The sequence below is a fragment of the Neodiprion virginianus genome, chromosome 6 (genome assembly GCF_021901495.1).
Source record: "Neodiprion virginianus isolate iyNeoVirg1 chromosome 6, iyNeoVirg1.1, whole genome shotgun sequence".
Taxonomy (NCBI): Eukaryota; Metazoa; Arthropoda; class Insecta; order Hymenoptera; family Diprionidae; genus Neodiprion; species Neodiprion virginianus.
The window spans coordinates 7,264,574-7,288,890 of NC_060882.1; the positions used below are offsets into that span (position 1 = coordinate 7,264,574).

The 24,317-nt window shown below is 39.8% G+C and overlaps 3 protein-coding genes across 6 annotated transcripts in view; 1 reads left to right on the plus strand and 2 right to left on the minus strand.

The window, feature by feature from the left end:
* The window catches only part of LOC124307494 (paired box protein Pax-6), a 91,787-nt gene that overhangs the window by 67,003 nt on the left and 467 nt on the right, over positions 1-24,317 (minus strand). The window lies entirely within an intron of this gene.
* On the plus strand, positions 1,514-19,430 carry LOC124307498 (torso-like protein). 4 transcript variants are annotated; one of them, XM_046769199.1, is made up of 3 exons: positions 1,514-1,573; positions 16,478-17,122; positions 17,510-19,430. In XM_046769199.1, exons 2-3 carry the CDS (start codon positions 16,496-16,498, stop codon positions 17,906-17,908), a joined length of 1,026 nt encoding a protein of 341 aa, XP_046625155.1. In that variant the 5' UTR covers positions 1,514-1,573; positions 16,478-16,495; the 3' UTR covers positions 17,909-19,430. The 4 variants fall into 4 exon arrangements, with proteins under 4 accessions (XP_046625155.1, XP_046625154.1, XP_046625156.1 ...); XM_046769198.1 differs by having other exon boundaries at positions 1,519-1,912; XM_046769200.1 differs by lacking the exon at positions 1,514-1,573 and adding an exon at positions 2,821-3,004.
* Positions 19,277-24,242, minus strand: LOC124307495 (tetratricopeptide repeat protein 5-like). Its single transcript, XM_046769195.1, has 8 exons — positions 23,952-24,242; positions 23,446-23,796; positions 23,133-23,375; positions 22,938-22,991; positions 22,683-22,868; positions 22,363-22,535; positions 22,138-22,282; positions 19,277-22,044 (listed from the first exon to the last, which is right to left on the minus strand). The coding sequence occupies exons 1-8, from the start codon at positions 24,033-24,035 to the stop codon at positions 21,925-21,927; spliced, it is 1,356 nt and encodes a 451-aa protein (XP_046625151.1). The 5' UTR covers positions 24,036-24,242; the 3' UTR covers positions 19,277-21,924.

Here is a 24,317-nt window from a genome sequence, read left to right on the forward strand (position 1 = left end):
GGGGCCTCGCTATAAGGAAGGCGCCCGCATCCTGCTTACAACCAACACGGACGATAGTCAGCCCGGGAAGTACTTTACTGCCGAATGTGTTGGCCAATGATCGCTACGGGTGAACAACGTTCTCAGTGTCGGACCGACGCCGTGCCAAGGTCTTTGTAAGTTTTGCCATACGAGTACAGGTATAACGCACGATGCCTGGCCTACAAGTATTCGGCCTTGAAATCTATAATTTACCTATGACAGCATCGCGTTGTACGGCAGGGATCACGATTTTGCAGGATCCAAAGGTCGCCGATGTCGACGTCGTGTGATTTTTCATCTGCATGATCGTATTATTGCAGTATTTTACACGAGCACCGGACAGCCATTTCTCTCTCACAATCAGAGTTATTGCTGTGGAAGTGTGATTTAAAAAGGACTCACTAACACGCTGCCGTAAGCATTAATGAACTCGCTACCACAAAATGACCTTCTAAATTGAAAGAGTTAATCGTTCGAACAAGTTTACGAAATGTCTCATATATTATATTATTATACGCTGACCGAACTTGTTCCAGATCCGTTTTACAACAACGGTGAGGAAACTTGAATAACTGTAGGTACGTAGTCGTTTGCAGTTTCTTTGTTACGGGAGATAGAAAACCAAGCAAAAATTATCGTACAATTTATTGGCTTCGAATTAGCCATATTGTCCGTGTGCAAGGTGTGCAAGGAATGTAAGTCGGAAATTCGTCAAAACGTGTATTTCCTTATTCTTCTTATCTAATCGTAAGCAGGAAAATTAAAAATAGGAACGAAACTTCGCAGCTGATCGAACGATCCAACAGGCAGCAACAACAAACGATTAATGACTCGAGCGACAATATACTTCTACAAAAATGACGAAGAAGAAGGTTCGTGAAAGTAAGAAACTCGACACAATGCCAGCCCTCACATGCAGTTTGTCCCCTCATAACAATTCTGTCCTAAAACATATTATTATTTATCAAACATTAAGCGTATTAAAAACGTGCCTAATATATGTACCTGACTGCTGACTTTGTCAATATCGTTGCATTTGTGTAAACAAGGTAAAAGGTGTATAAGGTATCCCCGCATGAGAAGGGGGTAAAACGGGGATGTGCGCAACACCTTAATATACCTACGGTATACGACGCGTGCATACAAAGTCGGCATGTATGTGCCAACGTGCACGCAAGTATGGGATGTAACCGGCATGCAACAACAATAATTCTTATCTCGCGTGTATCTCAAGTTCGGAAAAAAAGAACTCCCACGCACTCAAAAACTCCCCACCACTCACTTACGGAAAACAACTCGACTGTTTGAGCTCACCTGCATATGTATATACATACATGTATATATGTATATATACCTATATGCATACATGCCGCGCGATACAAACGATCGCGGCGCGTACAGACCGAGGTCCTCTCGTCGATTACATACGGCGTATAGGTACTTACACAAGCTTATAAGCCAGCACATTCACGTCAATGGCGAGTGGCGCGGGAGACTTCTTGTAGTTTCGAGTCGCTCGTGCTATGCAGTCGTAGCCGGTCTGGCTAGCTCGGTAAGTCGAAGTCGCGAACCCGCCGATAAATCGCACTGAATGGTTATATGTGTACCATTACTCACCTCACGTGCAGTGTCAGTCGCTGATGGTTTAATTGCAAGTCTCTCTCTCTCTCTCTCTCTTTTTCTTCGACTAAAAATTCATTTCGATTCAACGATTTTCTTTCATACCTATTCATTTTTCCGTTACCGATCGTGACAGTCAATTTAATAAAGTGAAAATAATTATGAGTGAGGCGAACGTGTGACGTCGAAGAAGATAAAAGTGACCGACAACACAATTGGGAATTTGAAATCATCATGGGAAGAGGATAGCTTACGTCGAGTTTAATCTTCGGTAATGAAACAAGGAGGAAAAAACGAAAAACAAAAATAGTCAGAGATAATATAATTGCGTTTGAAATTAAATTTCACATGAATATTCAACGGTTATTGTTAGATCGTGTACGTAATTGCATTGAAATCACACACGATCATCCACCGCATCCCAATTAACGTTATGTCATTTCTAGGACGATGAATTACTTGTAATTGACCGTATTATTTCGGGCATCGTATGACGGTATGAATTTTATCTCCTCGCGGTGATGCAGCTATACCATGTGCATGAGCCGATGGATTTTCTTTCGCAACTCGCGGCTGTAACTCGATCTCTGAATTTACGTAATGTGCACACACAGTGTAAGATACATCGGTAGATCGATGTAATAATACCGTGTGATAATAATATCAGCTTGTGAGAAAACAGTGCTCGATCTTATTTACGATATAATTCGATCATTGGAATACGTAAAAGGGAAAACTAATACCAAGTCAATTAAATTTTATGAATAATGAATAAGAAAGTCGAAATTTTCGCCATTCGAAGGATTACATCAGTTCACAGTGAAACCGCGAGACGTTTTTCGCAATTTGAAAAATCTTACACGGGCGACGATCGCGCAATATTATAACGCGTCCCATACGATCCTGATCGATCAGCTGCGAGGGAACATTTCTGCAATACATATACATATATAACTTATAATCTCTAATTATGTCGTATCGTATTTTGTAACGCGCTTTATTATACATATACTTTATGCCTATACGACGATTACTGCCACAGCAGCCAGAGTGATATTTTGTGAAAGGAAACAGTAGTGCAGATTGCACAGAGAAACAAAAGTTTGCGTCGTTACACCGGTTGACTAACGGCAAACGCCTTTTCTCTCTCTCTCTCTCTCTCTCTCTGTCTCGCTCTATCTTCGTCTCTCTTCCCTTGGCATTATCATGAAGTAATCAGAGAATTCACATTTCGCATGATCAACACGCGTTGCATGTACTGCGTTATTATCTTCTACAAGCGAAATATATTCTGGGTCAGTAAGACGATCGGTGTACATTAGAAAATACACGAGGATAGTTTTCGGCACAGTAAACGTCTGCGGTAAGAATTAAAATCTTTTCTCATTAAGGAAATTCTCTGATGTAGATTTTATTGAGAAAACCAAGGCGAACGATTACAACTGGAACGAACAGAAATGTGTCGCGAGATTTGTGACGGTTGGAATGAAACCGCGATAGCGTAATCAAACAAGGAAAAGGGCAGTCGCGATGCGTGAAGTGTAATATAGTCGTAACACGTCGGCTCGAATAACGTTGCAAGACACATTTCTCGAATTATTCAAAAGAAGCACAAGCTAATAAATTACCGTCATATTATACCCTGCAATTAGGGAATAACGTTGCAAAATTTCTCCTACAATTCGTAATAATTACGCATTTGTTCCCGTATTCATTGTAGCAATCGGGTAAGCTCAACAACACCTTTCGGCGAGAAGATTTTTAAAGCGTCGAAACGCAGCGACAAAAACAACGTGCCAATATAACATTGAACATGATTAACGTCGAATAGTATCGAAAACTGTCGCGAATAATCACATTTTGTCTTGAATTTTGTAAAAGTGCTGTGAATGTAATGTAAAAAGATAAGAAATAACGAATCCGCGAACTGGACGTAAGACGAAAGCGAGAAATAACCAAATTAGCAGGGATCATAGCGCCAAACTAAGAGATGAACTCCGGCCGGCTGAAAGTTGGGTTGCGCACTACTCCGCACTCCGCAGCCTTGAGCTCATTGCGTTATTCCTAAGCCTGCACGCGGAGGAGCCTCCGACCTGCAAATGGATAATCGTTGCCAGTCCTGCAGACGGTCGGTATCACCTGCCGTCCATGCACTGTGCCAGAGAAACCTTGGCGAATTATGCAAGTCCCTTGCGGGATATCTCACGAGATGTCGGTGCTTTCGCAGAGGCCGACGAGATATCTCTTATCGTTGGCAAATCTCGCCGGGAACAGAGAACGTTGTACACATGTATATATATATATAATATATATATATACATATATGTAATGTACCTACTCGTAACGAGTATAAAGTACAGGTTGAATAGCGATATTCAAACGCAGGAGCAAATTGCCGGAGTGTTTGATCTCTTTCTTCCAATATTTTCCATTAAATTTTATAACCTGGATAAAGGCTGTCGTATTTTTCATTATATGCTGGTATATGTCTATTGAATCCAATTATACGGTCGCGAACACACTACCGTCGTTTCACAATTTCAGTAACAGGAGGAAAACATGTAACATTTAATGCAAAGTGAATGAACGAAGTGGAAAAGATGATGCACGTAAATTTGAATATCAGAACAGCGCGGCAGGTGACGTTCACTTTCAAAACTATTAACGATCGGTATCACAAGAATTAAGGCAAAGATTAACGAGCGCGGCATCGCGATACCTGCCTGTAGTGTGTAGCAACAGGTGGCCTTAACTACACCTACAGCGTATTTATCGAACAGTAGGTACTTCCAATTAGATATTTTCGACGGTAAAAATTCTAATTTACACAACGGTCACGCGCGCATCTATAAGTAAAACTTTCGCCCTGCATACTGCAACACCCCTGACGTGTGCACGTGTCGTACGGACATAACCGACGGTCTGTAACGAAGCACCGATGCAATCGAAGGTGAAGATTTGGTCGCGCGTCGCGTCTTTCGACTTCGATGGAATTAAAATTTGTCGTTTTTCACCCACGCTTAACCGTTAAAGGAAAACTATACAAAGGTGACGACCATTAAACATTTCTTACCGAAACATTCCTTCGACCAAGCTTACACAAGGTGAACATTAAGGTTCTATCCATAACAGTTTATACCCTTCTCGTCTCGTTGTTCCACCTTACACTCGACGATTAACCCGACTGGCGACATAAAGAACGATTAAAAAGAGTTGATAACGTATGCACAGAGCGTGCTGTAAATTCGATGTCTGCATCCTTATAGACTCTTTGCTGACGGATGCCGATGTGTTACGATATAGAGAGAAAACGGCTCTTTAACTAATCTAACCGCACCGGCATACACGTACGTATGTAGGCATGTGCTTACGGCCGCACATCGGTTACGGCAATAGAGACACACGTGCCCGATCCTTGCGCACCGCTGCAACAGAAGCAGCGGCAGCGTGGAGGAAGACACAATGGAATTCCCCGAGACTCGAGGAGCCGGCTTTAAAGTTAGCCTGGATTGCATGACAACTTGTACAGTGTAGGTAGGTAGGTACTCCAGTGGATTGTGCGCCGTCAGCACTTCAGGTTCAATGCCTCACGGTTCGAAACACATTTCCCTCAGCCCCACGCGATCGCCGTGTAACGTAAATGGGACTAAACTAAACCCCTCCGCATCGCTTCCGCGAGTAACAATTTATCGCTTTATCACCTACGCGACGTCCTCTCCGAAGCCGGCTTTACACAGACGACCGTCGCGGTGTCGCTGGTGGACGGTCAAGAGCTGATTAATTTTCTCTAATCAGCTACGAGCTGTACGTTCGGGTATACTTTACGATCCGCATTTCGATATGCACGTTTTATGTAGGGGTGTGCCAAAGTTCTCGGCGTTGCACGTAAACGACGATATCTAACGTTGATTCTAATCGAGACTTTGCTTTTCTATCTCAAGCATTTCTGTATTGTATAATTCTGAATAGCTTGTTCTTGTCGTGAAAGTTTGTGCAAAAAAATGGAAATCGACAAAGTGCATATTCGACGTTGAATGTTGTTCCAATTTAATCTCGGTAAAACAGCTGTGGAAGCAAAAATATTAATTTATTCTGCACATGGAGAATCTGCCGTGAATGAAAGTAATACGTGTCCATGGACAATATTTTCAAAAAGAATAACTGTTTTGTATTTTAAAAACCGGTAAAGATTCTCTATAAAAAGAAAAAAAAACAAAAAAACGCCGAGAACTTTGCACACCCCCAATACTTGCACCACTATACTTGAGCACGGTTCAGGATCGGATGCGTTTACGTTGTATTTTATCGCGACTGACGACCAGGTGACATCCCGGTGAACAATTAATTCCGTACCGTAACCGAATGACCACGATACTACGATGCTCGTGATGCGACACCGAGTTTCCCCCGATTAGCCTGATTTTCCGACAACGGTAATTAACAGGGCTAAAAATCGATGCAGCGGTACTTCGTAAACCAGCTCTTAGCAGGCAGTAATCACGGCACGCAGCTGAAGGCACGTTTAAAACGGATGATGGAATCTCCGTCGCGAGTTGTACTCTGACTAAAAATCGACTGGCCTAAAAGAACAGGCACTGGAATTTCCCGCTAATCCCGTTTTTTCGTCTTTGCGTAAATAAGAATTTTACAAAACAATATTTACATTTGCGGAAAATACTCAGAGACGCAACTTCGGCCGATTTAACCGAATGTCGAATTATCTGATCTGTTCTTGTAAGTTGAATGAAGAGGAAATAAATATGGATCAAATTCTATCCGAATCGGTTCATCAATTTTTTAATTATTTCATACAGGAACAGCTTCGTTCATCTCGATAAAAATCTACTCAACTCTGAGTTCATGGAGAAACGCGTCAATTGAGATGAGCGTAGCAAAAATCAGTTGGTTGAAAAAATTGATCAGAGATGATTCCCCGGGTCTCAAGACTTCGAGACACAAGTGAAAGCTCTGAAATTTATACTTTCGGTGCGGTGACATTCTCGATAACTTCCCCTCTTCTCTGTCAAGTACAAAGATTTCTAGTAAATTGAAAACGACCGAAACGGCACCTTGATATATATTTCTGTTAAATTAATCTGACCGTGTCACGTTTACAACGCTTACAGCAATTACAACGATAGCCGAGTGATTATACAACCCACGAAGAAAGGCAAAATATCCCGCTTCAACGGGAGATTTTCTTACATGTATGTCTTTATTATTACATTATTATTATACCGTTGCAGGCGTAATGTGCATAAGAGAAAATCACATCTGAAGCCGTTCAGCGCGTCATTACAGACACACGATGCTTACCTAACAGACGCACAAATGGATTGTACGTGTACCTTTCACAGTTCACTTTATATCTCACCTCGCCTTCGGTATTTCGTCTAGCTACTGTTATTTTCAGTCTGCCGCATTTATTACGACGTTACATCCGCCATTGATTCGGTTGATTCTTTCAATCGTTTAAAATACTTTCTGCCAACTCGGGATACGCTAAACCGCACTTTCGTGTGTTATATACGACTCGACGAGGGATCCACACGGCGGTTGAGTATCGGATCTATAATGGTTAATGTGTAAAGCCGAAGCGGTCAAACGAAGTCGAGGAAAAGTCACCGGACGGGTTCTTCCTTGATCGTGATCGTTTTTGATACATCTATCGCGCACAAGCGGACCGACAACAACAGACGCTAAACGACGAGACTCCGACATTACCAGAAATTTTATATACATCAAATTTACGTATACACGTAAAAAAGGTTTCTTTTTAGTCAAAGAAAGTTCAAAAAAAGTTTCAAATCTTTCGAGAACGTAGTTTTTGAGAAAATCGATTTTTGTAGTTACGATTTTTGTACTTACGATTTCTAGAAAACCCTGAAAAATTACTTTCAACAAATTCAGAAAAAAACACAACTTTTTCCCAAAACGCACAGTTAAATCGGTGACTAATTCGATGGGGGTCGGGATCAAACCTTGTTCACGTTCATTTCAATTACCCCATGTACATATGAAAATACTGTCCGTAGCCATAAACGCGCGTGTTATTAATAAGGCTTCACTCGCGTAATTTCCCTGCACTGCACGTCTCACCAGGCCAAAGAGTAAAAAATAATCTTACCGTCGGATCACTTACCGCGACAAAGCTGTGTAAATATTTTCGTAAACGAAAAATCCAACACGACGCTGGCGGATAAACAACGCCACGGTGTCGCAAATGGAATACCATATCAATACCTTGTAAGAAACGGTTGCATTCCTCAGTAAAGACGAAACAAGAGTACAAGAGTACAAGAGTTCAAGTTCACAGATCGTTTACCGCATCCTTTACTTTCCTCTCGATTTTATAGGCAAGTACGTTCAAGTTTAAATTTGTTCTTCGGCACCTGTCACTTCAGAAACGGCGAAGATAATGGGACGTTAACTCTGCACAAGCTGATCAATTCTTATCACCGCATGTTATTATCCTCTGTTAGATTTAAATTACCCGGCAATCTTTGAGTCAGTGACCTTTGCTCGATGGTACATACGCGCCGCGTGATTTGTTATATGGGGGAGAAGATTCGAAGCGTTTTGTTTTACACGCAAGGGGGAACCTGATCAGACGGTATTACAACGGAAATGCAATGAAGTGGCGATTCCGGTACGGCGCAACTGCGGAGCCGACCGAAACTTTCTTTGAACCGCACGATCAATCGTCGGGGTCGTTATTCATCGTTATCAGCCGGCGCGGTTCGAATCGTGCTCCATTCTTTCAGGGCAACGGATTAATTTTGTATCAGGCACTTATAAGTCGGCCACACGTGGCGGAGGATGTACAGAGATTGAAATCTGGGACCTATGGCAGTTTGGACTAGAATTTTGTCCGATCTCTGCCCCGAAACCCGGGTCGTGATCCTCGCCGTACGTGAACGAAATCCGGCAGGCACATCCTGTTTGTAAAAACTAAACCAGCCGAATAAACTTGTTCCGCACCGTGACATATAGATATATACCTACATGTAATAGAGACGTGCGTAATGTACGCGAGATTCGAGACGTCGGTAAAAGCTAACACACGCCTGACTGTAACACTTGTGTATGTATACACGTCGTACATAAATTCCTCGGCAAAAGACGTCGCAGGCAGTAATTTCGCGGATACGTAACGCATTTGCGTTTCTCGTATGTACACAACGTGCGCATGTGCGAGCACGCTTATACCGAGTTTGTAAATTCGAGCGATATCATCCGAGTATTCAGGCAGCGAGAGATTTGCCGTCACGTTTTATCCGCGTTTTAGCGAACGTCGACGATCCTTATCCTTCGTTTGTGATCCGGGCGTGTAACTTGAAGCGCCGGTGTACGGATAATTGCACGGATAGAAAGAGCGACGATAGCGATATTTTTTCCTCGAAACATTCAATTATATCGTACGATAATTACAAGATTATAATTTTTCAGTGAATTTCTCTGATTCTGATTTCTTGCGAAACGATACAACGTATTATGTGTAAATACGTATAATAAGCATATATTTAAGAAATAAATCACAAGATTCTTGGCAAAGCCTTGACCCTGTTGACTAATGGTGGAACGGTATCGTGGAACGATAAGTTCTCAAATCATCTCGGGAGGAAAAAACTTACAGACGTGATTCTGAAATGTATATCGTTGTACGAAAGCTGTGCCCAGCTTCTGCGGCTGGATTGATACGAAACGGTTTACTTTCCCGTATTCTCTGATATCTCGATTCGTTTGCATCAAAGTGTGGAACGTCTGTGTCTGTCGTACGTCTTCTAACAGTTGTTCGACGGTCTTCCGGTTCTCGAAAGCAGACAGACATTTCCCGGGTGTATAAATTTAGCCCACACTTCGACGGTGGATAAAAAAAGAACCCCCGTTTGTGAGGGCAAAGAGCCGATTCGGGGGAACGTTAAAAGGTAAAATAATAATAGAACAAGATAAATAAAAACACGGAAATAACGGAATGTATTATTGACTCGATAATGGATCAGCCGAGTTAAGCTTCCGTCTTCTTCAATCGGTCACTGGCACTGTCCCGAGCTTTTCGACGAGCGATTATCCCGACGACAATCGGCCGGGGAATTGAAACAGGCGTAACGTAAATACTTAATAATATATAATACGAGAAGCGATTTTGAATCTACCGCGTGGGGGATAAATCTACGCAACTTGTATACGTTATGTATATCGCACCGTGCACCACGTGCCCCATTCTGATTATTATTATAAAAGCTCTGAATCTCAGTGGAGGCTGCGACCTTTGCTACTGACTGTCACAACGGTTCATAGACCGATAATGGAGCACTGTGTGCCTTACGAGGGTTACACGTACTATACTACTGCGACATTCATGCATATCCACAGGAGTGTTAGGTGAGATAATTTCACGTATCGCTATTACGGTATTAAGCGGGTGAACGTCATTTAACCGCGCGTAAATCGCTCTACATTTTATTTTTCCTCCATTAACTTATCTCGATTAATGTTGATATTATTATTCTCATTTAGTCCAGAACGAAAATGCATTTGATATTATAAATATGTATACTCTCTCACATTTATTGCGCACAAGTTTTAAATCTACGCTGTTAACCGCAAGCAAAAAAAAAAAAAAACAAAAAAAAAACACTGGCGTGTTATTTTTGGGGGAGTATTTTTTCCCTCGAGGTTTTAGCCCTAAAGAAACACGGACGTGTGGCTTGGGGTAAAATTATTTTTAAAACCAGTCCCACGTCCCCCTTTATATTTCTGTTGCTACCGTGATTACGTGGCGTGGGATGATAAGTTGTGATTATTTTTTTATGAAAAAACTCGGGTATCTAGACCGGCGAAAAAAAAAGTGTAAGATATCGACGCGAAGCTCATGATTCCGACTCCACGAAATTCATTTTGTTTAAATTCAACGGTTTATTTTTATTATTATCAGTATAACTGTTATTATTATTACTATTATTATTATTATTATTAATATGCATCTCTTCGAAAAATAAAACTAACCTTTGTCACTTGGTTATAGTTTGACAGAATTATTTCTAAGAACCGAAATCTATTTGGCAGAGCTAAAATTTTTGACGATTTCCCAGAAAATAATCGCAATGTGACTGAATTTGTATTTCCTAATTAGTCAAAGTTGACTCATGCTTCAGTTTGTTTAATAATTACCGAAACGGCAGCACCAGCACCAGCACCACCGGCACACGTGTTAAAACACACCTTACCTATCTGTAATCGGTTTGTACGTTAAATACATGTTATAAAAAGTGAACGTTGGGAAAATAAACGAGTACCTAACGCAACTGTCACGCGATCGATCGTCGTCGAGAATCTATAACCAAGAGGAATTTAACGAACCAACAAATAGGTATAAAATTTGCCACGAGTGCGAAATAAGAAAAAAGGGAATAACATATGTAATAAACAAATTATTTAAGTACGTTTGATTTAGAATACGAAACTGGGTTGCTGACGCGTCGAGTTTTGTTTTTTTCTTCAACGCCTGCACGCGATTTATCCTTGAAAAGAATATTTTCCCTCGTCCGCACGAACCGTTGAACAAATTGTCGATCAGGTATGTACGTACGATACATGATGCAATATGGGCAAATCCCAAAGCCACAAATAATCGAGGATATTCCGGGTGAATCAAGGACTCGATATTTTTTCGTTCAGTTTATTAAGAATTTTTCGCCCTTTGAGAGCATTTATTAAATTATTGTACTCCTGGAATATGACGTGATGATTTTTCTCCGAAAAAAAAACAAAGTGAAATTGTAAAATTCTAAGCAATAGCTTGTACAGGGTATGGATGTTGAATTTCAAATTGCTTAAAAATCATCAAAGACGTAGAATATTCGTTTCACGCTACGACGGTTTATTTTATTCAAGACCATTTTCCATCACCGTCAAAACCTATCACGCTATTTTTTTTCCATCACGTTGATATCGTTAACTAGTAATTTTATAAGATAGCATCGACATTGACTTTGATAAAAACATGCGTACAACGTTGAATTTGATATTGAGAAAAAAATGTGGGATAAACTTCCGTTTAGAACATACCTCCGATCAATGCGAAATTTGGTATACTTATGTATTTTGATGCGCTGATCAAGAATATCATACTCAAAACACCCGCAAATTCGATTTTCAAGGTAAAATCAATTTTTTTTTTTTTTTTGTATGTGTGTGTGTGTGTGTATTTGGTATACTTATGTATATTTTGATGCGCTGATCAAGAATATCAAACTCAAAATACCCGCAAATTCGATTTTCAAGGTCAAATCAATTTTTTTTTTTTTTTGTATGCGTGTGTGTGTGTGTATTTGGTATACTTATGTATTTTGATGCGCTGATCAAGAATATCATACTCAAAATACCCGCAAATTCGATTTTCAAGGTCAAATCAATTTTTTTTTTTTTTTGTATGCGTGTGTGTGTGTGTATTTGGTATACTTATGTATTTTGATGCGCTGATCAAGAATATCATACTCAAAATACCCGCAAATTCGATTTTCAAGGTCAAATCATTTTTTTTTTGTTTGTTTGTTTGTGTGTGTGTGTGTGTGTGTGTGTGTGTGTGTGTGTTTGGTATACTTATGTATTTTGATGCGCTGATCAAGAATATCAAACTCCAAATACCCGCAAATTCGATTTTCAAGGTCAAATCAATTTTTTTTTTTTGTATGTGTGTGTGTGTGTGTGTGTGTATGTATGTGTGGGTTTGTTTAGATTTGGGTTTGGGTTTTTCCTTATATTTGTTGCAATAAATGTGAAAAACATTTAAAAAATCGATTTTTTATCGATTTGACCTTGAAAATCGAATTTGCGGGTGTTTTGAGTATGATATTCTTGATCAGCGCATCAAAATACATAAGTATACCAAATTTCAGATCGATCGGAGGTATGTTCTAAACGGAAGTACACCCAAAATGTGTTTTACCGAATTTATAACAATGCATCATGGAGTAAAATTGAGGGCGTCATTTAAGTTTTTTACAATTTCGTGAAAGTGATTTAATAAGTTTAGTTATGAAATTATACTTTTCGCCTCGATTTTCGTATTGAAAATCATTATACTCAGACTACATTATAATGTATCAGTTTGATAAATATTCAACGTGCGACTATCTCGTAATAAAATTACCGAAAAGTATTCAGACTCGTGAAAATGTTTCCTCGATAGTTTAGTATTCGAGCTCACAAGTTCTCTATCTATAAAAAAAATGTCACGTAAAAATATGGGGAATTCGAATTCTTATAGCGGGTGAAACGACGTCTGTAACCCTGTACAAAATGCGCGCGAATATCAGAGACACGTAACACGTGCCGATTGTGCCTAACGGTAGTATAAGGTGTAGATAAATACATGTCGTGTACGTTAGAGGCGTTGCGTAGTACGTACGCATTTACGTTACACGCATGTGCGTACGTACGAAGTCACCTGCAGGCTGCAATCCCAGCTGAATGAAGCTGTCGCGTACGTCGCATTACAGAGCCGGGAATAGATACACTTGTAAACCAATCGGCGAAAGTGGATTCCCGTTTGTGCCAACCGCTTCCTTCAACGACTAACGGATTTATACAAATCGTCTTTTTGTCAAACTCTCGATCGTTGCAAATTTTCTGCATCGGAAGAAATACGCGCAGTACCGACCTACTGTTAGTATGAGTTTCTTGTTCTCGCCAGTTTTGTACGAATTTATACGTATTAGACTGTATCGGAAAGAAATCGACTAATTTTTTTTTTTTCCAAAATTCAAGTCGAAAATATTGTTTCAACCGGCGAAACAAGAATGATGTTCAAGTTTGAGCTCTTAATAATAATATTTAGAGATGCATCGTCGCGATTTTCTATTTCCCATTTAAATAACTTTGTTTTAAACTTTGCAATTTTATAACTCGTCAACGCATTAGTGTACTGCTAAGGTCAGAAGATATTTTTATAGGTAACTGAACGTTCTACAAAAGAGATCTCTCATCGTTTTACGATAAATCTACTCTTTATTCAAGGTCCTTTGTTGACTTTTGACCTTGAATAACTTTTGAAAGAGTAGATTTATCATAAAACGATGAGAGATCTCTTTTGCAGCGCGTTCAATTCCCTGCAGAAATACTTTCTGATCTTATCAGTACACTAATGCGTTGACGAGTTATAAAATTGCAAAGTTTAAAACAAAATTCTCCCATATTATTTAAATGGGACATAGAAAGTCGAAATGACTCTAAATATTAATATTAAGAGCCGAAACTTGAACAGTATCTTTTTTTCGTCATTTCGTACAATTTTTTCAACTTGAGTTTTCAATCAAAAATGGTCAATCTTTTTTATAAAGTCCCATACTCGTCACTTGGTGAATTTGTATAACCTGCGGGAAGGTAATGAAAAATCGGATCGTTCAGCTGGTCTTCCGAATGGGGTGAAAATTCGACTTTCCTTCCCTAGTCTATTCTTCTCTGGGATAAAACGAGTACCCGTGTCGCCGCAGCATCTTCACCGGCCGCACGACACGGCGTGAAAGTATTGTGTACAATCAGCATCCCACTTTTGGAACGGTTTCGTAACCGCGGATAACGTACAAGTGTTCGGTTGTGTGTGACACCGATTGCACAACGGTGGTATACTCGGAATGCAAAGTAGTGATTCGGTGCGAAACGATTTGATCTGTTTATAATGTATCGGGGCTGCGGAGCGTGCAGCTTAAATTTAGAGCACCGTGGATTATTGCCGTAGTTAATTTCCAAGCCTAATCTCGAGGATCTATCCGCTTCGTTTCAATTCCCCAAAAACGTCACGGTTCTTTGTATTTCTTATTTTTTTTTTTTTTTTTATCATTTTTTTTCCACTTAGTAACGACTGTGATTAACATTCTTTCAATAAACTCAAAGACGAATCGCAAGGTCAGAGAAAGTGCGGGGGATTCCAAATATCACCGCGATTATACTATAGTAGATTGTTTAGCGTAAATTACTTTTATTATGTATATATATATATATATATATATACGTTTTATCGACGACGGCCGCGTGTTTTCGATTACTGGTAACAAAAGGTATTGTTGAGAAATTTCCGACTAAGGTAAAACCCGAACATTCATATTCCATTGATTTATTTATATAACAATCGCAATTATATACATATATATATATAGCACGTGTGCGTCCCTCGGTTAATTTCAAGAGTACGTAACTTTACGCTTACTGCTGTGTAAACACATATAACGAGCACTAAAAATTCCGCGAACACTTGTGAAAGAATTAAACATTTCGCGTGTACCGCGTGTGTATGTTAATAATAAAACCTGTACACGATTTCGATTTGATTCAGGAAGTAAAACCGCAATTTCTCCACTTCCTACTTATCAACTCGAAACCTGAAATCCATGTTAATTTACCCAAAGCGAGGTGGCAAGGCGTGATGTGGCGGTCGGCATTGTAAATAACCGAATTCCAAAACCACTTCCGCGAAGAATTTCACACGCCCGTTAAAAGTTCCCCGTATTCGCTATTGCTAGTGATTTTCTTACCGCGGGAAAAAATTTGTGCAAAATTAATACCAGATTGAAAAGAAATTCAGCATTGCAGTTTGATGACGCGAGGAAAACCGCGCCAAGAATCACGACTCAAAGTCTTTCATCCGAAGCGACAACGTTGTTCTCTAATGACCGCAGAATTATATACACCTATATAGGTGTACGTGTACGTATCTCTGTTATATATACACGACGTGAAATCACGATTGCGGTGTAATTTGACTTGCACTTTAAATATACGTGCACTTATGTCACGTGCGCCATTCTTCATCGGCAATCTCGCAACCTGCGCACTCACGTATCGCTCAACAGGCACTGCAAATGTTAAACAAAGGATAAGAGTGCACCACTGCAAACGTTGAAAGGAACCCGCAAAGGTCAAACAAAAATATACATCGGTTAAGGGGTGCGTCCTGGAATGCAAGGATCGCCATCGCATCGGGTCACTTGAGCAACCGAATAGCGGGAGTGTCAGAATTCCGATTCCATTCGTGCCCTATTCCGTAAATCGGTTTCTTTTTCTTTCGCCGCTCCTTAATTAACGTTACACGTTTGATCGCTCGTTTTCTGCAGCAGCGACAGTCATTGCCTCTCTCTTCTCGATCATCGATTCTCCATTTTTAACAGATCTCCGAGTCCCGAGGGTAAAATGTTTGGAAAAAGACTCCGTGATCGTTTTAATAGAAATCAGTGTATTTACAGTCGGCGTTAGTTTTTAAAATTCATCGAATAGATTCCACGCGAGAAAGATATTGAGAGAATAATCCTCCGAACCCATCCCAGATACGTATGCCCGTTCCAGTCGCATTGATCGTTTGTATAACCATCCGAAGGCTTTTGAGATCGTCCAACGATCCACGATTTATGGTCACGGTTTGAGCGTTTGCATTTAGCATCTCGACGATGATCGAGAAGCCAGTATTACCTTAACGCGTGTCTCGCGAACAGCGGGGCGAAGGCCATGGACCACACACCAGGCCGTGATGTAAAGTGTGTAAAGTAGAGAGACAGATGCGGTATCAAGAGCAGTAGCAGGGGACCGGTACCTAGACCTACATAAAAGGAATTCTTACAAAACTATGCAAGCACTGCACGGTTCGATCGAGATATGATACGAGTACCGCAGACAGCGAATGTAACGTCGTCGCGCGTTTAGCCGCAGGATTGTCCGAAGGTCCGCGAACCTTGGCTCGCGTCGTGAGGGGTATTCACGGTATCCAATGGTCCTGGAAACGATGTCCTTGAATTTTATTATCGTATCGTTGGATCGTACGACGTATGGAATATGCTTTCAGGTACCTTCCGCGTCCAGGATGCGAGTGCTAGGACGAGTGGTGGCGGTACTGGCGTGGATGGTGTTGAGGACGCACCTTGTATCGGCGCAGTCGCCGCACCTTGGTGGAGCCGTGAACGTCTTCAGCAGGTACGGTTACCTGAGCATAAGCATGAGGGTGGTGCCGAGGAACGACACGGAGAGTTGGATATTCCGCGAGCCGACGTTGGACGTCTTCCTGAACCCGGTTGCGGCGCCGCCGCGTCCGCAGGACAAAAACGCGGTGCTTAAGGGCGACTTTCACATGGAGTTTTGCGACAACATAAGACAGCTACTCCAGGCCTACTTCAGGGACTTTACGTTCGAGAGACTGGACAGACCCTGGCGAGCCTTCACCGCGAGTTGGTCGAGGACGGCGATAGCCAGGCACCTTGGTATAAACGCGTCGTTCGCGACCGGGGACCATTGTTACGTCCTCGTTCGCGTTGCCAGATTCAGGGAAAGCCAGCGGCTCAACGCACCCGTGGATTCTCTCAATCTCGACGAGGCGATAGCGCGGGAAGTCGAAAACGTCACGATCGGGGATTACGGAAGCGTAATTAGATTCGTGAGAAACTTCGGATCGCACTACGTGTCGTCCTACGTGACGGGAAATTCACTCTATCAGGCAAGTAGCGCATTATCGTCGAAGGAGTAATATCCTCAGGCGTTTCTCTTTTCTTGTCGAGTTTCAATACACGCGTATACAATAAATAACGTACCTACCGCAACGAGGTGAGACCAGTGACCGACCTTAGCGGCCTTCTGCCCTTTCGTATACCAATTTTTCACCAAGTCACACGCTCTCGCGATTTTACCAGCAGACGTTTATCGCCGAATACGAACCAGCCAAAACTATAACAAGGTACACGTGTGTAGCGCGACGATCGTAGTGGAGCATGTAATTGCGTACGTTTGAATGGATAAAATTCCTCGTCAATTATGCCGCCACGCGGTAGCCGAGAAATCATATCGGTTCTGTTGTCTCTAATTAAGGCCACGTGCATTGTTTCAGGTGTTCGTGTACACGCCGCAGGTGTATTCGCGTATAAAAGGAAGACTGAAGTCCCGTGGCGTTGGTGAACTCTCCACGTCCGAGCTGAACAATTTCTTTTCGCCATGGTACGCGGAGCACATGGGGGCCATACAATCGGCCAGTGGAAACAGATCTGTCGAGGCGTGGGCGGTCGACCGACTGCGAGTGCAATACTACATATTCACCTACGCGAGTTTGTTGAAACTTCACGGCGACGTGCCGCTGCTACGTCAGCTGGATTCCCTCCTCGGCAACGAGGCCCTGCTTCAGCTTCAGCTCCGGACCCTGGAGCCACTCTTCAAGAATCATCCGGCGCGACTCGCGTGGTTTCGCGAAATAATTGACAATTTTTTCAAACTCTGCGAAGTGAACGTGTGAACAGAGAGATTTTCTAGATCAATCGAATTACGACATGATAACATGATATGTAGGGAAGACAGTGATGTAAACTTTGTATGTACGATACGGATAGAGAGATGATCCGTAAAGAACGTTGGCGATGTACGTACGTACGCACACGTATGTATGTACGGACAGAAATCGACGTCAAGACCGTCAAGTGCCTTTTGCGATGTTTCATTATACACGTATTATATTATACAATGTACTGTACAGTTTCTATAAGAAATGGTCATTTTCGTTTCTTTTTTGGAAAATCGGTCGTTTCAACGACGCGATTGAGATATGTAACCATCTTCGGTGCATCGTGATATGAACATGTTCAACTTTCCGCGTATAATAACTTTTATAAGTATACATATTTATTAGGGTGCTTCACCCGAGAAAATTAATTTTTTGTTTTATCAGAAAACTGTTGTTTATGATGAAAAACAAACTCCTTGCAAATTTGAGCTCGATCGGATAAGATTTAGAGGTCCCGCTTTCGAGCTTTCGTTTTTATATATTAAAATAACACGTAAAAAACTGCTTAGCTGAAAATATTCGACGAAAACGAAAAATAATAAAAACTTTTATTTTCTTTCAATTTAATACGATTATTTTTCATTATTCGTTTTTTTTTTCATTTTAATCGAATAAAATATCTACGTAGATGCGTTTTTTGTACCAAATATTGTTGCCTACAAAAAAGGTCTCTTGATATTTTTCATTTTCGTCTATATTTTCACGCGATATCGACGGTGAGTGGAGTCGAGCTTTTTTTTACGTGTCATTTCAATGTAAATACGAAAACTTAAAATCGCGACTCCTAAATATTATCTAATCGAGCTCAAATTTGCAAGGGATTTGTTTTTCATAATAAACAACAGTTTTATGAAGAAGCAGCGCAGAAAAAATATAATTTTTTTTTTTGTGAACCACCCTAATAAATATGTATACCATCTATATCAGATTTACACGTATGTACGTACGATTGATATGAATTTGAGAAAAAGAAACTGAAAAAACAAGCAACAACGTGTGTATACATACATAGGTGCTGAAAAGTGATCTTGAATTGACTATTGCGTTAATAACCGCTGTATAACGTTCCTCGCGATCGTGAGATCGTTCACATTTAAAAACAGACTGATTAATTATTTATACACACGCATTTGTCAACCTAAGCGAAGAGGTATACGTATGTATATGAATACACATTACACGTATGCATATGCATATACTGAAAACACGAAATATAATCACTGTTATTGTTATAAATAAGTATTTATTATATAATAGTTAATACAAAAACATTTTATACAAACGCTTCTTTTTATTTTTTTAATTATCGTTTTTTTTTTTTAATTTGTTTTTTTTTTTTTTTATATTCTACCTATGTCACCGGCATTATTCTCACTGTTCTATTAGCCTAGATATACGGTATACGATTCGGTGACCTTGGAAGAAGATACCGGTCGATATTACTGACGAACAATTCAATTCCGGTATTTCTTTAGCATTACAAAAAGAAGAGGCATTAATAAAAATTGAAATCAGTCTACTGTGATCGTGACAGTTTCATGAAACTGTACGTCCGTAAGCGAACGTTGATTCGTCAAGCCAGGTTGCCCATTAAAAAGTCTTTCGAATTTTTCCAAAAGACTTTGTAATAAAATTCGATCTCGGAATAGAGTATATTGACGCAACGTGTAAGAAACGATGCGACGGTAATATTGACGATGAACAAATGCTGATCATTGGTAAAATTAGCAATTGAATAAAGCCGAATCGTGATCTGTTTACTTACATTGCATATGAGCAGTCAAGTGCTGAGAACAAGCTTAATAAGAGAGACATCGTTATTAAATATTGATAAGCGAACAATATTCGTACCAATGGTACGAAGGAGGCACACGATCGTTTCAAATTGTAAACGCCCGTAATTCTATCTTGTTGCTGGTTGCAGCGCACGATTGGTCGGCAGAACCATCGATACAATTCGCAAATCAAGTATCAAGTCAAAAATTAGCTGCACTTGTAACGATTTCCACACTTTTCGGATAGAATTCCTTCCTGTTGATTCTTCAAGTGATTCGTGTCGGTCGATATGGAATATATACCATTCGTGTCTCTTATTAGTCTTGTTGTACCAATAAACTCACAGTCTTCGGCCTGTTACCACTTAACGAGGACCTCACTGCATTATTTGAATTATGATTCTACTTCGTTAAATAACTATTTTGATCATTGGTCAGGATTTGTTAAATCATGATATTGCCGTTGCCATTATTTATTTCTATTAAATTTCTCTTTCACAGTGTGAAGTTACGCTCAGTTGTGAGATTAGACAAATTTAAACCATTTAATGGTAACCTGACGCAATTACCAATATTCAGAGTTTACACTGAGGTTCAATAAGACAGCTGGACAAAATATTTGGCACATGCGCAACTCGAGTGTATAGATTTTTTGGAGGATTTTTATCTAGGAAATTTTATTTGAATGCCTGGCAAGAGGTATTTGTTTTGAGATTTAGCTCGATAGAAAACCGTGGATTCTACAAATATCATTTTCATTCATTTAGGCAAAATTTTTATAATATTTTCTTTTTTTAATCCATATATTTTCAGGTGCTCTATACAACTAGAATATTCTCACTATACGAATTCGAGACACCCGGAACAATTGGGAAAATTTCTATTTGGGTTGGAATTATACTAAATATTTACACTTCTCGGCTTTTCAAATTGAGTGGTAATAATATTACAATAGGCAGCGGTATAAATTTTCACTACAGGCCTAACAATAATATTGTGATTTTTCGGCGTCGTAAGAATTAATCAGTCATATCTATGCCAAGGACCCATCAACATCGTTATTGTCAAAAATTAACAATGATAGTCACAGTACGTATTACGTATGCGTGCTACATATATGCAAGCACAATCGATGTGCGCCGCAAATTCCTTCCACTACGGTATGATTCGTTCAATTTAGTGTAAGACCTAAAACGATGCGTACATAGGTGACACGACGGAATATATTTCGCAATCGGAACACGGTGAGTATAAAAAAGAACAATTATGTGATGTTATTAGGTGAAAAAGAGTGAAAACAATGTTATACACTAATTGAGTATTAATTAGTAACCAAGCATTACGGTTGAAATAAACATTTCACTTCTATTAACAAATCAATGCTTTCATCTATCGTATAATATTATGGCAATAGGCTGCCGCCAGCGGTATATTAGTTATTCTGTGATGCAACCAATCGTACATCAAATTTACGTACGAATGAAATTTTAATATTTCTCCTGTGGAAATAATTAAAAGTGAACTGAATTTCTTCTGCCTTGTTCTTAACCCCGTTCAATTTTTCTCAAGAATAATTTTATTCTTGGGTATAATGGAACAGGCTTGATATTTCAAAAAAAGCCGAGTAATGAGAACCCGACTTGAATAGCATGATCAGATTGTCTGAATCGATAGAAATTAGACTATAATGCTGTAGGCAGTTCCGTTATAAGAATACCTGTTTCCAAATATCGGCAATCATTGTGTAACAGAAAATCCACATGCTAAATGTGATAGTGGTAAAAAAAAAAACGTATACTATTACCACGTGAGTCTCTATGAAGCGATGCATAATATGTATGACACAAAAATGCAAGTGAGATTGCAAATACATTTTTGAGGTGAAAATAATTCGGTATGCCCATGGCGTTTGGGTAAGAAAAAAATCTTGTTGATAATCTCGACAAAATTTATGTCAAGGACTTACATTGAAACAGTGACGGGTTACTTGCAAGCGATGTGGTAATATGGTAATTTATGAATAGATGTTTCAATGTATGGACGCATTTCTTACATAAAGAACCTCGACATGATTGAATATCATGTATAAAGATAAAAGATAAATTCGCATTAGAAGTGGAGATTGCTTATTCGACACAAACAAAAAGTGGAATGGAAATCTTCGCGATTCCCTTTTATGAAGATTGAATGGAATACCTAATCCGTCTTCTTAAACGTTGATAATTTTGCACTAGCTTGCTGGTCACGGCCCAATTTCTTCCCATTGACGACTAATATGATAGGTGTTTCGACTCGTATTGATTTAAAATCAAAATTCTACAAGGACACAGAAAAAAAGTTACACATTAACTAGTTACAGCCACCAATTCGGAACAAATAATATTTCAATAAGAAGTATGGGTAACTAACGTTTTCGAGGAAAGAGAAATTGTGATGCGTCAAAAAGGGTTCTGGAATAACGACCGTATCAGCAACAGTAACGCCCCGCCCTCTTGCCAAATTATATACGGTGACAGAATAACAGCTTTTGTCAGCATCCATCAAGCAAAAAGTACTATTTGAAAAACAACATTTGGTTATGAAGAATGATATTCTTTACAAATACGCAAGTCGACTTGATTGCGCGTAACTTACAAAGGTACGCAGTCTGGATCTTGGATCCAGCAAACAACTTTCCCATAAACGACTTTTTCTACATTCACACCAGGTGTCAGATCTTTCATCGAAACTAAATCCAGTTTCACTGATTTATCCCCTAAGGTATAGGAGCCACCCTTGTATGGACCCAAATGTTTCGTATCCAGACCCTGAGCAATAAATACAAAGAGTTGAGTAGAAGCGATACTGGATCTTTCTCAGAAACACTGGAATAAGCGATACTTGATCGATGTGATCTAATTGTATTAGATTTTTTATTGAGCACGTAACGTATCAATTTTGTAAATGCTTTATACCTGCACAAGCTGATGAAGTTTTTTGGCTTTTAATCGGCCCTTGGTGGTAGTCAAGTCTTGTACATCCTTGAGATACTTCAAAAGTTGTTGCTGCTTAATACGAGGAGTTTCCCAAATTGGATCTAACAGCATTGATTGATTAAATGCTTCCAAAGCTAGTTTGTATTCCTCCTCGTACTTTAGAGCCTGATCAACGAGACGGGATTGAGTAACCAACAAAACTTTTTACGATTCAATTTGTACACTAATACTCACAATTGCTTTGTTGTAAAATAAATCAGGGTTGCTTCTCGCAATAATATCTTTTTCCTGGAGAAAAAAAGTAAATCACCCAACAATCTTTTTTATTCCCTGTCAAGGAGCCAAAATTCTATCAATCATAAAATAATGGAAACCAGAAAACTGAACAATCTCAACTCAAAAGTATCAAACAACAATGAGTTCACTTACGGCTTGCGAATAAGCGGACATACATTGCCGGAGAGTTTTTGGATTTTGATTGATTGCAAAGAACGAAGAGAGGTGTGCATTTCCAAGAATTGCCCACGAAGTACCGTCTGAAGTATCTAAGCTAACGGCTTCTTTTGCATATTCCAAGCCTAGCTGTACGTTGTTTATTCTCTGCTCGTAACTGGAGGTAGGTTCTTGTCTTAGAACCATGGACAAATTGCGAAGCGATATTTTATTTCTTCCCTGTGAACGAATCGTTTATACTTCAACTATGTAACCCATTTCTATAATACTAGATCGAATTGAAACGCACGTGAGGTAGAGCGCCGATGAAACAATTTTTAGCTTGTTGAATGTCGTCATTTTTCCAGTAGCACTCGCCAAGCTCATTCCAAGCTTCAACCAATTTTGGCTCCAGTTTAACCGCTTTACTCAATAACTCTTCGGCCTGAGGCATAAAGCGATCTACCACATTCAGACATCGTCCTTTGAGGTAGTAATATTTGGCCCGAGCCCCGTCGATTTCATAACCTTTATAATCGTCAAACTTACTCAGAGCATTTTTCATCTCTTTTTCAACATCGCCACTCTTTTCAACGGCACGATCGATTGAGTTGTTAACGAAGTAATGGTCTCTGAATAAGTAAAGCGATTGTACTCGTTCCTGAAGGAGAAGGAAAAACGACTTGTCAGAATTGGTAGTTGACTCGTTTGTATACAGAAGTTACGTGTCAAAAGATATTTTTGGTGTTCCGTTAACCGAAGGTAATCCGGATGCGTTAGTGGATATTAAAGCTTAAAAATTTATGGGATATTTACTGTCAAAACGACGATGGGATCTTCCTTGACAGCAGCCGGACTTTTCGCCCCCGCAACGACTTTTTCATCGATAATTTCGGACATTATTTATTTTCATTTATTCATTCATAAAAATTAGCCAACCCATGTCCTTCAATGTACTCAGCAATGCATATGAAACATTGAACCAGTTTTAGATTAGATTACTTCCTGTTGCTTGAAATCTACCAAATAATATGAATTCGAGGTTATGGATAACATCAAAACTGGTACCACACGGACGGAACTGTCAGCGAGATCGATTCCTAAAAGTCAACGATGGTTACAACAAATCTAGAGAAAGGCGAAGAGTACACATATTCGAGAGTTACAGCTTGTGATGAAAAT